Below are 15,730 nucleotides of genomic sequence, written 5' to 3' on the forward strand. Positions count from 1 at the left end.
GCATGCCTCAGGAACTAAAACATTATCTTAGAGAAGTCTCTGTGGATCATTTTGAGTGACAAGTAATGGTGTGCTGCTTTCATTAGGTTAGCACAACTTATATTCTAGAAGCAAACATATTGTTCAAAAGTTTGAGGTCAGTAATATATATATATTTTTGAAAGAAATTAATAGAACGCATTCAATTAAAGTGACAGTAAAGACATGTTACAAAAGATTTATATTTCAAATAAACTCTGTTCTTTTGAACTTTCTATTCATAAAAGAATCCTGGAATGAGATGATCACTGTTTACATGTATTTATTTTTTTAAACATTAAGCAACACAACTGTTTTCAACAATGGTAATAATAAGAAATGTTTCTTGTGCACCAAATCGGCATATTAGAATGTTTTCTTCTTTAACCTCTGACAGTTATCCATTACTTTTGTAACATTTTAGATTATTTACTAGGCAATAAAAACAGGAAATGTCTTCTAAAACTTATTCATTTAAGTTGTATAATATTAGAAAAGCTGAAAATAGATTGTTGCACTGCAGATGTGGGCTGTGGCAGCAAAGTCCTTGTTTACAAAATCTCAAAGCATGGAGTCATTGCATTGTCAGCAGAAGGTTGATATTTCTTGTGTGTGTGTGTGTGTGTGTGTGTGTGTGTGTGTGTGTGTGTGTGTGTGTGTGTGTGTGTGTGTGTGTGTGTGTGTGTGTGTGTGTGTGTGTGTGTGTGTGTGTGTGTGTGTGTGTGTGTGTGTGGCCAAACTATTTTAGGGCCAAACTATCAGCAGTCTGCTAATATGGCTGTTTGGTCTGTTCGACAACGACATTATCATTTGCTTCATCACCTTCATCACCTTCATCACCTCCACCCACAACCCCCTTTTGCAGGCCTGAGGGTGCCTTTCACACCTGTGTGATCTCCATAACGCCCCCTGCACCCGGCCTGTCCACACCTCTGCACAGACTCTCTCTCTCTCTCTCTCTCTCTCTCTCTCTCTCTCTCTCTCTCTCTCTCTCTCTCTCTCTCTCTCTCTCTCTCTCTCTCTCTCACACACACACACGCAGATGGATAAAGGTGCCATGTTTGACCCATAAGCCCACACCTGTAGCGCAACAAAACCTATTTTCAGCTTTTCTACTGTTATGAAACCAGTCTAAACAAAGAAACTGAGAAAGAGTGTGAAAACTGAGAAAAAGCCTTCATTGATTTAGAAAAAGCTTATAACTACTATCATAGCTTTTCACTTGAGTCTTAAAGGGATAGATGGTCAATTCTGTGACCATTTTCTCTCCCGCATGCCACCATCCAAATGACTTTCTTTCCTCAGTTTTATAAAATGAATAATGAAAATGATGGTCCCGAACAACAAAACATGGCCATCATTTCTCCTTGTTGTATTGTTTCCACAGTGTCACAAAAATGTCATCCTGCTCAGCATATGAAACAAACTAGGATTTGAAGGCTTATGAAGTATATGTAAATATACGGGTATTGCAGTTCACATTCTATATTGTTTACACACATAACTCTGAATTGAAGCTTTAATGTGTTTTGTGAAGGCGAGCATTTATCCAGCGCGCCCACGTCAGAGCATCTAAACAAAGAATCGTATCGCACTGGGACCGGAGCCTGCTCTACACTTCAAAGACAGACATTTTTAGAGATATGATCACTTCTGAGTTGCCTCCCATGGTTTTAATGGGTTTCTAATCATTGCCATGGTAATGCAGTATGCCTCTCACCTGTTATTTTATTGGGCCGAGTGATCCCAAATCCTTTTAAATGGCTCATTAGGCACTTCCGGGGGCAGACAGACAGCAAACTGCATTACACATTTCCTTTTTAGGATTTAATGAGCAAATTAGATAGTATTTTGATCCAGTGACGGAGCTATTTATGTAAAAATGCTAGATACTCATCTACGTTTTGATCAGATATCCATGATTAACCTGCAAGGTCTGTTGAGGCTTTTTGCGTCATATTTGAATTCATTATTTTAATGGAAAATTTACTTCTTCTGTTAATGATTGTTTTCTAACTGGGTAAAGGGATTTATTATTTATATTTTTAATATTAATTGGTTTCTTCCTCTTTAGTAGATGCATTTTAAGTTTCTTGCAATGCTCTTATTGTTGTGATGATCTCTCAAGGGCATAAGAAGGATAATGCAAAATAGCCTTTTTATATTTTCTGGATCACTGTTATTTCCTACAGCTTTTCTTTGCCATTATGCTGCTTCTTAGTTTGTTTGTTTGTTTGTTTGTTTGTTTAGTTGTGCTGGCTGAAGTAAGAAAAAATTGACCTATATATACTTTTTTTGAATGATACAATATGAATGATTATTTACAATACAATATGCATGATGGTTATCTTTTTTTAAATGATAACCAATATGCAGAAGTGTTATATATATATATATATATATATATATATATATATATATATATATATATATATATATATATATATATAACACTTCTGCATATCGGTTATCGGACATTTCAACAAAAACACATCTTGTATCATGTGGACAAGATGATATAAGCCTTCATATATATATGTATATATACAGTGAGGAAAATAAGTATTTGAACACCCTGCTATTTTGCAAGTTCTCCCACTTGGAAATCATGGAGGGGTCTGAAATTGTCATCGTAGGTGCATGTCCACTGTGAGAGACATAATCTAAAAAAAAAAAAATCCAGAAATCACAATATATGATTTTTTAACTATTTATTTGTATGATACAGCTGCAAATAAGTATTTGAACACCTGTCTATCAGCTAGAATTCTGACCCTCAAAGACCTGTTAGTCTGCCTTTAAAATGTCCACCTCCACTCCATTTATTATCCTAAATTAGATGCACCTGTTTGAGGTCGTTAGCTGCATAAAGACACCTGTCCACCCCATACAATCAGTAAGAATCCAACTACTAACATGGCCAAGACCAAAGAGCTGTCCAAAGACACTAGAGACAAAATTGTACACCTCCACAAGGCTGGAAAGGGCTATGGGGAAATTGCCAAGCAGCTTGGTGAAAAAAGGTCCACTGTTGGAGCAATCATTAGAAAATGGAAGAAGCTAAACATGACTGTCAATCTCCCTCGGACTGGGGCTCCATGCAAGATCTCACCTCGTGGGGTCTCAATGATCCTAAGAAAGGTGAGAAATCAGCCCAGAACTACACGGGAGGAGCTGGTCAATGACCTGAAAAGAGCTGGGACCACCGTTTCCAAGGTTACTGTTGGTAATACACTAAGACGTCATGGTTTGAAATCATGCATGGCACGGAAGGTTCCCCTGCTTAAACCAGCACATGTCAAGGCCCGTCTTAAGTTTGCCAATGACCATTTGGATGATCCAGAGGAGTCATGGGAGAAAGTCATGTGGTCAGATGAGACCAAAATATAACTTTTTGGTCATAATTCCACTAAACGTGTTTGGAGGAAGAAGAATGATGAGTACCATCCCAAGAACACCATCCCTACTGTGAAGCATGGGGGTGGTAGCATCATGCTTTGGGGGTGTTTTTCTGCACATGGGACAGGGCGACTGCACTGTATTAAGGAGAGGATGACGGGGGCCATGTATTGCGAGATTTTGGGGAACAACCTCCTTCCCTCAGTTAGAGCATTGAAGATGGGTCGAGGCTGGGTCTTCCAACATGACAATGACCCGAAGCACACAGCCAGGATAACCAAGGAGTGGCTCTGTAAGAAGCATATCAAGGTTCTGGCGTGGCCTAGCCAGTCTTCAGACCTAAACCCAATAGAGAATCTTTGGAGGGAGCTCAAACTCCGTGTTTCTCAGCGACAGCCCAGAAACCTGACTGATCTAGAGAAGATCTGTGTGGAGGAGTGGGCCAAAATCCCTCCTGCAGTGTGTGCAAACCTGGTGAAAAACTACAGGAAACGTTTGACCTCTGTAATTGCAAACAAAGGCTACTGTACCAAATATTAACATTGATTTTCTCAGGTGTTCAAATACTTATTTGCAGCTGTATCATACAAATAAATAGTTAAAAAATCATACATTGTGATTTCTGGATTTTTTTTTTTAGATTATGTCTCTCACAGTGGACATGCACCTACGATGACAATTTCAGACCCCTCCATGATTTCTAAGTGGGAGAACTTGCAAAATAGCAGGGTGTTCAAATACTTATTTTCCTCACTGTAATAATAATTTGTATGTATTTATTTATTTTTAGCATGGACCTGAGCAATTTAACACTTCATATTATATTATATAACAATTTGTATGTTATATTTTTTCTGGAATTTGTTTTCTTTGTATTTGTGAACCAGTAAAGCATCCCAGTTCTCCTCAGCTGGCACAACCTGACAACCATCTCAGGCCTCCATGCACTCCTTTAATTTAACAAATCAATAGTGCTGCCATTAATTATGTTTGCCTCAAGAATACGATCAATTCAAAGATCTTTAAACTAATAAATGAGCCAAAAAACAAGCACTGTGCCAGACTCCCAATTTGTTGCTGTGTCAAGAGTGAAGGATATGGCAACAAGATGGAAAATCGATCCTTGTAAAATATATATGTCCAGCTTGGATTATGTCCCATGATATTAATCATCTCAACTGTGCAATCAAGACTTCTGCAAACTGTCCATTTACACGTGATAAGCAGCTCTTGTGAAGGTTGTTCGCTGTGTGTGGTTTTTTTTGCAGGGTCAGGTGATGTTCAGGAACGGGGAACGCATGGGAACCATAAAATTCACCCAGTTTCAAGGTAAGTCCATTAGATGGTCATTTTTCATGGTTAACAAGCCTTTTTATAGGAAATGCTGGATCAAATTCAGGTCGTTCAGCCAATGTGGATCATTCTCCGTGTTAAATGAACATCTCAATCTATGCCAGTGTCGTTTTGTAGAATATGTGTGACACATATCTCAGTGTGACGTTGAGTCAGCGCTTGTGCAGTACATCACGTAGATGGTCGTGTGCACAGCGGTTTTTTGGTGCCGTCCTGTAGTTTAATGGGGGTCAGAGAATTCCCCTGCTTGGCCCTCTGATGTGATTAATCCAGTGTGTATGTGTGTGTGTGTTTCCTGAGGGCAGGGGAGATTAACTCTGGTTTGTGGGATTTAATCTTGGTGCAGGGATTTCCCCCTCACACCCCATGGCAGCCGCAGGCCAGCGTTCCCCACCCTCTTCAGTCTTATCTGCTTCGGCACAGAGGCATCCCTCCCATAGTGTGTTACATCACCTCTTCAGACTGTATTTGTGAGCAGGCCGCAGGATCGGAGGGTTGTTTGGCTGAGGGGTGATTGAACTGTCTGTCAATATGAAGGCGAATGGCAGTCTGGGATAAATAATGAAAAAAAAAGAAAGAAAGGAGAAGCTGTTATCAGTAGCGCCCTGGAGAGCGCCGTCTTCTACACTGAGAACAATCACACCGACTCAAAGCGCACACTTGCTTTGGGCTCCTTCTTTCTTTGGGTTTCTCACTCTATTACTCTGCTCTCTGTCTCATTTCATCACTCACTCACTCACACTCATATTCACTCAGTCACTTTCTCACTCGTTTGTTTACTCGCATTAAAGATGCAGTAAGTGACTTCTGAGAATGATATTTGAAATCAACCCAAACAAACACACCCTTCGCTTCGGCCCTCTAAATGTACGAACATGTAATGTAAGAGTGGATGTCTCGTTATCATAGCAGAAGCGAAGCAAAATAAAGCGAAGATGATAAACGAATGGCAAGGAAGAACAAAAAATTAACATACATTACAAGAGTATATACAAACAAAAGTTGGTTGTTAGTCGTCAGTTGCACACACTCAAAACCAATGTTACTCAAGTCACGTATGGAGCAGAAATAACGCAACCTCTGTGTCCGTTTTCAGGTCTCTCCAGCACTGGAAAGCTTTTTTAATCTTAACACGGGTCTTAAAGCTCTTGCCTGATCATAACCCTTCTATATTAGAAGAGGTATTCCTTTGACCTATTCTCTTTTGTAATGTCTCTCAGCCATCTCTCTTTCAACAGTCTTTCTTCAAATCTCACTCTCTCTCCTCCCTCATTATGAGTGGACACGTCCCCTACTGCTGATTGGCTACAAGTTTGTTGTGGTGCTCGGTCCAATCTCCTTTCAATAGTGTTTTTCAGAAATCGCTTACTGCACCTTTAACTCACTCACTCACTCACTCACTCACTCAATCACTCGTACCCATCATTCATGCATTTACTCATGCGCTAACATTCTTATTCACTGTATTTATTCCTCTCACACGCATTTGTTTGTTCATTCACTCACACACACATTCATTTAAACACATTTGCTTTGGGGGTCCTGTAGTCATTCATTAACTCACTTTCTTGCTTATTCACTCATTCACATTATTCGTTAACTTAGTTCTTTCAGTCAGTCACTGACTCACACATCGACTCACATTTCACATTTCACACATCATTCACACTAAAATGACTTCTTAATGACTTTTTAATTGGTCCTTTAATTTGTTTTCCAATAAAAATATCCCTGAATCCAGATATATGTTGAGAAGCAACACTGCAAGGTTTCATTCACTTGTTTTCAGAGAGAAGTTCATACATTAATAGAAATGTATTTTATCTTACTGTAAAATGTTTAGATATTTGAACTGGAAAATAAGACACAAATGATTTTTGCAGCTCACACTCATTTCTGACCTCTCTCTCTGCTTATTTTCTCTCTCTCTCTCTCTCTCTCTCTCTCTCTCTCTCTCTCTCTCTCTCTCTCTCTCTCTCTCTCTCTCTCTCTCTCAGACTTTTCTGACCAATATTTAAGTATTTTATAAGTCATTACAGTTGACAACTTATAACGGAATGCTGTCCATCAGTTTACATGCTTGTGGTTTTTGTAGTGTCCCATTGATCTCATGGTCAGATAAGTACTTGAATGATGACGTTTACTACATGGAGCTCTGACATCATCTGATTATTCACAGTCAATGATTCACCTGGCACAGCAAGACCACCTAGGGCACAAAACTTAATCAAATGTCAGATTGAAGGAGGTCCATTAGTACTAGTACTAGTTAATCTTGTTGGCTATCATGTTTAAATTGTGTTATTCACATGAAAGCTTGGCTTAGCTTAACCCACAGCAGTTATATGTGAAAATCTGAGACCATCAGATGAATTGTATTGAGCAGAAAATGGGTTGGCGTCTCAGTTCAGTACAGTAAATGTTTAATGTTAGCAGTTAGGAAACTATATACTTCCAGGAGCTAAATAATAAATATCTTTTTGGCTATGTTCTCTTTTTTAAAGTTAGTTTTCATCTCTAGAAGGAATGCATTTTTCCCTGCAAGTATGACAGTCAATACACAAGTAGTTTTAAAGCGAACACCAGGGAGAAATATTGAGTTTTAAGATGGCTTTTGGAATAGACTTTGCCTTATATTTGCCTTCTGAGAGGAAGTCTTGTTCTGCTGGGGATTTATTGACACTAAGCTTTATTTTATTGCATCTTTGGATACAAAACCTCAAGTTACACTAGTTCAGGTTTTTATGTTTGTTTGTTTTTTTGTTAGCAATAACAAAGACAAAATGAAAAATATGCATTATGGTGATAAATAAATGGAAGGAAAAAAAAGAAAGAAGTAAAAACAGCATCATGATTTCTGAAGGATCATGTAACACTGAAGACTGTAGTAATGGCTGCTGAAAATACAGATTTCCATCAGTAATTCATTACATTTTAAAATATATTTAAATAGAAAACTGGTGTTATAATGTTTCACAATTTTACTGTTTTTACTTTATTTTGTATCAAATAAATGCATCCTTGTTAAGAATAATAGACTTGTTAAAATAATAAAATGTTAAATAATCTTACTAACACCAAACTTTTGAGCTTTTGTGTATATCATGTTATAATTTGCACAAAAAAATTACTATATTGTGCCATTTCATTCCAAGTAAAATGGGCTAAAATTAATATATAGCAAGGCTAAATAATATTGACTTAATTTAAAGGTGCAGTAAGCGAAAAAAAGAAAGAAAAAAAAAAACGCTGTTGAAAAGTAGCCTGGAAATCTGAAAGATTAATGGTCTGGCATCGACTAATGAAAGTCGGCCAGCTCGAGGGGCGGCACCAAGCATGCATTTGAAAATCTCACTGCACGCAATTGGATAACACTACGACCAATCACAAGAAGTTATCGCTTAGCTACCAGCGGAGCTAACTGGTAGATTAGACTCTTACCGTATCCGGTCGGCAAAACAGCAAAAACGTCCTTCTTGCAAAGGAATGATTCAAGTGGCGTCTTCTGTTCCTGTTTTAGATAAAAAGTCAAGACTAACTCGTTCATTGTAGTGGCCAAAGCCGTTTCAAACAACTGGTGTTCATCCATAGCCATCTTGCAATGTTTACTAATGACTTCGACGTCACAGCGCTGTCGTCATCTGTTTAGCTCGCCTCTGGCCCGCCTATATCAGATAACCCGATGTGATTGGTGCAGCTCGGATACAAGGGCATATTTAATGAGCATCATTACTCGACACCAGAGTAACTCGCTGAGCAAATTCAACTTGTGCTCTCGCGAGAACTCTGGATTTCCAGGGTTGTTGAAAAGTGCATCGGACTAAGCATCAAAGCACACTTGTAGCCAATCAGCAGTAAGGGGCGTGTCCACTCATGATGGGGGAGGAGAGAGAGCTCAGTGCACAAGAAAGACATTAGCAGGACAACTAGAGATTTCCAGAGAAAACACAAAAGAAAAAAATGCCTGGGAAATATAACTTTAAAAAGAAGGGTTACGATCAGGCAAGAGGTAGGACCCGCGTTAATATCAGAGAAGCTTTCCAGCGCTAGAGAGACTTTAAGGAGCGGGAAGGCCTGAATATGTTTTTTCTTTTGATTTCTGCTTTTAAGGATCGCTATAAACCCTTAATCTTGTCACATTTGTAATATATTAGTTACTTGGACTATCGTGTCATGTAGGGAGCTGTTCATGAAAACTGTGTTTTATTTTCTGGGATGGAAGGGATGACTTTGCCATCGAAGGAGTAGAGAAGCTAAACAACAATTAGACATTCAACCTGAATTATCATAGTAACACAAATTGCTTTCACTTATTGATGACATCATACCCTCGGGCAGCAGGCACAGCAGATTCCGCCAGTCGTTGCCTGTGTTGCATAGCGTGTACATGTGGGGGCGGAGGCATCAAGATAGGGGTGTGATCCTTTTGGGTAGGGGTGTGTTTGTTTTGGTGATATCAAATATTAACAACTCTTACCAGAAATCACTTACTGCACCTTTAAAGGACATTTTGCCAAAGCAAAAAGTGTGTCAAAATTAACAATGCATCCTTGTTAGAGAAGCTAGGTTTTCTGAGTTATTCATCATGAGATCAATGTTTCAATTCATTGTTTTTCCAGACTCTCTAATCAGGTGTCTTTTAATTGATGTGCAAATGCGTGAGGTTGCAATTTACATACTTTTTCAGGTCAACATCGCCCTGAGTATTTTGGGACAATATGTTGGGCAGGTTCTGCAGTGGAGCGCACAGAAACTAAATGTACTGTCTATTGTCATGTTTCTCTCTGGGGGCCGCCGGCTTTGAACACACTGCTCTTATCTCCGTCGTCCTCTTGTTCTTGCTTTCTTTCACAGAGGGTCAAGAGGTGAAGGTGGGCGAGTACAACGCCATTGCAGATGTATTGGACCTTATCAACAATACCATCAGGTTCCAAGGTAGGAAAAGCCCCATTTGTGTGTGTTTGCAGGTCAGCGTTTGAGTGAGAGAAAGACAGAAGGTTCACACGCCTGCCAATGTTGTCTACCCACTGTTCTGTGCGCGGTCATCTGAATAATTCAAGAGTCATTTTTCTGTTTGCCCACATTGACATTCTTTTGTTTGTTTTTTTCCTTATTCCCTGGATTTTTTTCTTTTTCTTATTTAAATTGCCTCTGAGGAATACAGTGGTGGACAAGAAAGGGAAACTTGTTAAGAGGGAATCTGAAGGAATGATTTGGCATACTTAACTCTTTCCCCGCCATTGTTGAGATTTTCCATCATTTATGACAAAACACTTCCCAGCCAACCGATGAGTTTTTCCAGAAAACCGTGTTTTTACTGTTATAGAGTAGGGCCGCTGTTACAGATCTTCTGAAATAGCACAGCATCTCCGGATCCAAAAGCAAGCAAAGAAAAAGATCTGTGTAAAACCTGCAAAGAGGTATAGGGCTGTGCAAGCTTTGTTGTGTTGATGGACTCAATCTGTGTTTTAATTCCGATCTGGCAAAGTCTTTGACAAAAACATGATTTTCTTAGCTTTTTGTTAAAAATGTTTTTTGAAGAAACGTACCCACATTCAAAGTGTTGATAAAAAAAAAAAAATGATGAATGAAGCTGAATAAAATGTTTTAGGCTATGTTCTTTCTTTTGATATATTCACTGTTTAGATATGTGAATACAACTAAATTATTCTGGGGGCCATGAAATATTTGTGTATGATATGATCAAAAATGCTGGCGCTGGCTGGCAACTTAAAAATAATACTCTGGCGGGAAAAAGAGTTAAGAGAGAAAAAAATGTCCAGACACTCACCCCAACTGAGATTGTTTTCTAAATGAAAAAGAGTAAACCATTTGCTTTTGAGCTAGTATCAGTAAAGCCTCACAGTTGTACATGAAATCACCAAGGTTGTCAAGTCACGCAAATAGCTCTTGACTCGTTTTGATGACTCATTTGGTTTAAGTGCTCTACTGTCTTCCAACTTCTCATTATGATGTAAGATCTAATCACATCTTACATCACGGTCACCGTTTTTAAACCCATCCACAAATATTATTATATAACATTGTGCAGAAATAGAGCTAATACTGTATGTCACATGAGTGGCATTTTAAAATCTTAGTCATTTAAATTACACAGGGAAATGTTGAGAGCTTTCTCTGAGATGACAAGAGTAACTGACTGTGAACCATCATGACTCTCGTAGGTGTTGAACCGCCGAAGGATCGGACGTTTGTGCGTCTGCAGCGCCGACAAATAAACGTCCCCCTCTACAGCATCCTGTCTACCATCACTATCCTGGGCATGCTCATGGCAGGAGCCTTCCTCTTCTTTAACATCAAAAACCGCAACCACAGGTCAGGGCTGAGCGAGACTACGACAGGAAATAGTTCAAGAGTGAGACCTGAGTCTGAGACCACACTGGAAATCTGGGATCTTTTGTTTCATGTGGAAATCAGTTTTAGGATTTAAAAAAAAAAAAAATAGAAAAGTTATGATAGATAATGAACACGAAGTAAAAAAAAAAAAAAAAAAGGTTTCTTGAGCACCAAATCAGAATGATTTCTAAATGATCATGTGACACTGAAGACTGGAGTAATGATGCTGAAAATTCATCTTTGTGGTCACAGAAATACATTACATTTTATTATGTAATTATATTTTATTATGTATTATTCAGGATTTGTATTTTTGTCAGATATTCTTGATTCCCAGAAGATGCTCTTTCATTCAATCTTTTATTTAAATTATTATTTTGATAATATAAATTGCAATGGGATATTTTGTTGCCTTTGGCTTGCTCAGTTGGGGATATTTTGGGGATATTTAATTTTATTCTATCAATCAATAAATTCCACTAGAAACAAACCTTGTTGTATTATTTTATTTTAATTTAATACTGTGAAGCTGCTTTGATACAATCTGTATTGTGAAAAGCGCTATACAAATATACTTGATTTGATTTGATTTGATTTGATATTTTGCATAAAAAATTTTAAATGTAAAATAAAGGCATTTTTACTAGTGGTTTTGGGCTTTTGGATCCCACGGTATATATGATACAGTCATGGATGTAGATGCTCATTTAATTGCAGTTGTTAATAATAAATGAAATGTGAATATTTAATGTATCGGCTGTGTGCTTCCCTCCATCTGCAGGCTGATCAAAATGTCGAGTCCCTATATGAACAACCTGATCATTCTGGGTGGCCTGCTGTCGTACGCCTCCATTTTCCTCTTTGGTCTGGATGGATCTTTTGTGTCAGACAAGGAGTTTGAGACCCTCTGTACTGTGAGTAATGACTGATTTCTGTGAATCAGATATGAAAATGTCTAGTTGTCTTTTTTTTGTCCCGTAAGTGTTCTGAGGGTACATTTATGTGCTGTAATGGATAAATTGTCACAATGATAAGCAAACATATGATGAAATTGGAATTTTAGTTTGAAGGATATTGTTAATTATTCTAATTTAAAATTCCGTTAGTGTTTCAAACCAACATGCCTAACCAGTGCTAGAGAAAACAAGCATTTGTGCAAATGGATGTCTGACTCAAAACCTTTTTGAGATTTCGATAGCTTCCCCTGTGCCAACCTCCACGGGGACAACTGTCCCTGGTCTCCTCTATATTTGAATCTGAACGCTTTTCACCTCTACTCAGGCTGTATCACCAAACTGAGTAAGCAGGACTGGATGTGTCTCGTCACGCCTCCACTGTCTGTTTGCATGTGACCATAATCCACCTTTTAATTATGAGGCTTTGGCTACTGCAGTAACTCCAGTCACAGGGGAAATAGCTCACAAATGTGTTGAGCAGGGCACATGCTACCTGCCTGAGACGGGCTCTGTTCTCTACGGCCTGTGGAAGTTTTTCATTGCGATATCAAGGATGGGGTGAATTTGGGCAATTAATATTCTTTGATCTTGGACTCAAAGACAAATGACTAGGACTCAACAATAAGACTTTTTCCGATAATATATTTTGAACATTAGCAACATATTTTTGTGTCAGAGATAAATTAATTATTATATTTACAATAAATTATTTTTAATTAATGTTTTCGGTCACACTTTAGATTGGGGGACAATTCTCACTATTAACTATGACTTTTGCCTCAATAAATTCCTAATTACTGCTTATTAATCGTTAGTAAGGTAGTTGTTAAGTTTAGCTATTGAGTAGGATTAAGGGATGTAGAATATGGTCATGCAGTACTAATAAGTACTAATAAACAGCCAAAATTCTAGTAATATGCATACTATTAAGCAACTAGTTAATAGTGAGAATTGGACCCTAAACTAAAGTATTACCAAGTTTTCTTTACCAGTAAATACAGTTACAACAATCTAATTTAGGTTTATAAATAATAATATGTGACCATTTTTACAGCTGCAACTATTAACATATCTGACAACTAATGACAACTATAAATTCATAATCACATGTTGAGTTAATTGAATTCAGTATAATACAGCGCAACACTCAATACATCACATAAAACCACATCTAATCTCAACAAAACAAGATGTAGTGACAGTCCTGCCTTATAGATGCTGAGAATTACTTTCCCAGAGGAGCTCAGAATAAAGAACACTAGATCTGTGGAAGAGGGTCAGAAGATGAAGAGAGGACAAAAAGAAAAGAAAAAAGCTTCAGGAACTTCTACAACTTGTCTACAACACACCTTGCCACCCGATTTGCTTTCTGATAGTAGAAGTGGGATCACTATATTTTTATGGTTATGCAGTTTCTGCTGCTTTGTATTCTATAGACTGGTGTTACAGTCTAATCTTGGCTTTTGGGGTAGCATTCCAGTGCCTAAATTATAATAACTATTGGTTTGTAACAACCATGTTTTACTTTCACATTTAACGTTTTTAGGTCCGTACATGGATCCTCATTGTGGGTTACACAACAGCCTTTGGCGCCATGTTTGCGAAGACCTGGAGAGTGCACGCCATCTTCAAGAATGTAAAGATGAAGAAGAAGGTGAGAAATAGACTTTCAAAGCATTTGAGTTACAACATAGCACTCTATTTATATCTGAAAGTAAACCTGACAAAGCAACATTACAGGTCCAGGTCACACTGGCACATGACACTAGCAAAAACAAATATACCCTTTCAAATTATCATTATCATGATCAATGAAAATTATTTAATTTCATTAATAATATACTGGAAACAGATACTCTACCGTTCAAAAGTTTGGGGTCAGTAAATGTTTTTGTTTTTGAAAATGTTCTCATGCTCAACAAGGAATACAAAACAGTAATATTGTGAAATATTATTACTATTTTAAATAACTGTTTTCTAAATAATATATTTTAAAATGTAATTTATTCCTGTGATGGCAAAGCTGAATTTTCAGGATCATTACTCCAGTCTTCAGTGTCACATGATCCTTCAGAAATCATTCTAATATGCTGATTTTGCTGCTCAAGAAACATTTCTTATTATTATACAATTGTGCTGCTTAATATATAGTGTATATATTTTTTAGACCATGATACATTTTTACAAGATTCTATGGTGAATACAAAGTTCAAAAGAACAGCATTTATTTGAAATAGAAACTTTTGTAACATTATAAATACTGTTACTTTTTATCAATGTAATGTGCATTGCTGATCAAAACTATTCATTTCTTTAAAAAAAATCTTACTGACCCCAAACTTTCGGTCATATGGCAGGATTAACTGGTATCATTTGTCATCTGCCTTATAATGATCACATTTTATGATAATATTTTTATATTTTTATATATTTGTAAGAATTATAATACAAAAAAAACAAACAGAACTTGATGAAATTATACTGCAGTTTATACATGGATGTTGTAATGGAGATGTACAGTAGATGATGAGATGGAGAAACAATGAAAGAGAGAGATATTTGTAGAAGGAGAGACAGGTTCCATGCTTAAAGCATCATGGGAAAGCAATGTTGCCACTGGGCTGTCAGCTGTCTAATTTTTCAACTGCCAAAAAAGCTAAAATATAAAAAAAGCTCTCTTCACTGAAGGTCAGTTTGCTGTCTCCATGCTCAGTTTCCTGACATATCAAGAATCAGCCGGCACTGCCAGTGCTAACCAATGAATCTCTGATCTCTTCTAAAGAACAATGTCTTCCTGCTCCGCTAGACACGGTCTTCACAAGTCTGCGTGTGAATTTCCTCCGCAAGAAAAAGCATCACACTATGGGGAAGTGTGCGCACAAGCGCATCCATGCAGGTCTTTAACACAACAGATTTGTGCATGCACACTGACCTCCTTTCATACGCTCTTTCTCTCCCTGCTCTTGTTTTTCAATGCAGCGTAAGAATGTGGCGAGTGAGGCAGCTGATACTGTATGACAGTGCTGTAAAGGATGGCTAGCCACAGCTCCAGCACCCTGCTGGCCATCTTTATTAATAGAGCTCACAGCCAGCTTCCACTGCTTCAGTCAGAATCAGTGGGATGATTTCAAGCAGAATATATACAGAAAGAGAGAGCAAGACAGAGGGTGATAAACAATGCTGCAGGTAAACTAGGTAACTGAGAGAACTCATAACTTCAAAGGAATCTTCCTATATTAGTCTTATTTATAGGGATGTCCCGAGCCGATCTCAGGGATTGGTATCAGGGCCAATTAAGCATGTTTTTTAACTGATCGGTATTGGCTATCCAAAGCCCGATCCTTTATTTTACGTCAACTGTCAAGCAGGTGTTGTGCAGTAGGTGGCAGTATGCCCTTTCAAGGGGGTTTGGCAGCCGCCCTTTAAAATTAAACGAAGAACCGCAAATGTGCATGCGTGACGCACGAGAACAAATAAGGTCTGTTTTTAACGTGTAACACATGTACGTTCAAGCTTCCGTGTTTAGCATATTTGATGCACTTTTGTAACCAAGTAATTTATTTATTTATTTAACCCTTTGGCACGTAAGTTAAAAGATTTGTAGCTGAGCCCCCAGCATGTGTATTTTTGAACGTATCACCTTATTA

At 37.9% G+C, this 15,730-nt stretch overlaps 1 protein-coding gene across 1 annotated transcript in view; it reads left to right on the forward strand.

Moving 5' to 3' along the window:
* gabbr2 (gamma-aminobutyric acid (GABA) B receptor, 2) overlaps window positions 1-15,730 on the forward strand; it is a 200,152-nt gene that overhangs the window by 137,895 nt on the left and 46,527 nt on the right. The window contains exons 8-12 of the mRNA XM_084130464.1: window positions 4,686-4,746; window positions 9,625-9,705; window positions 10,956-11,106; window positions 11,909-12,041; window positions 13,630-13,737. Coding sequence (XP_083986590.1) covers window positions 4,686-4,746; window positions 9,625-9,705; window positions 10,956-11,106; window positions 11,909-12,041; window positions 13,630-13,737 — 534 coding nt within the window. The remainder of the gene's footprint in view (window positions 1-4,685; window positions 4,747-9,624; window positions 9,706-10,955; window positions 11,107-11,908; window positions 12,042-13,629; window positions 13,738-15,730) is intronic.

The sequence above is a fragment of the Abramis brama genome (genome assembly GCF_963993115.1).
Source record: "Abramis brama genome assembly, chromosome: 12".
NCBI lineage: Eukaryota > Metazoa > Chordata > Actinopteri > Cypriniformes > Leuciscidae > Abramis > Abramis brama.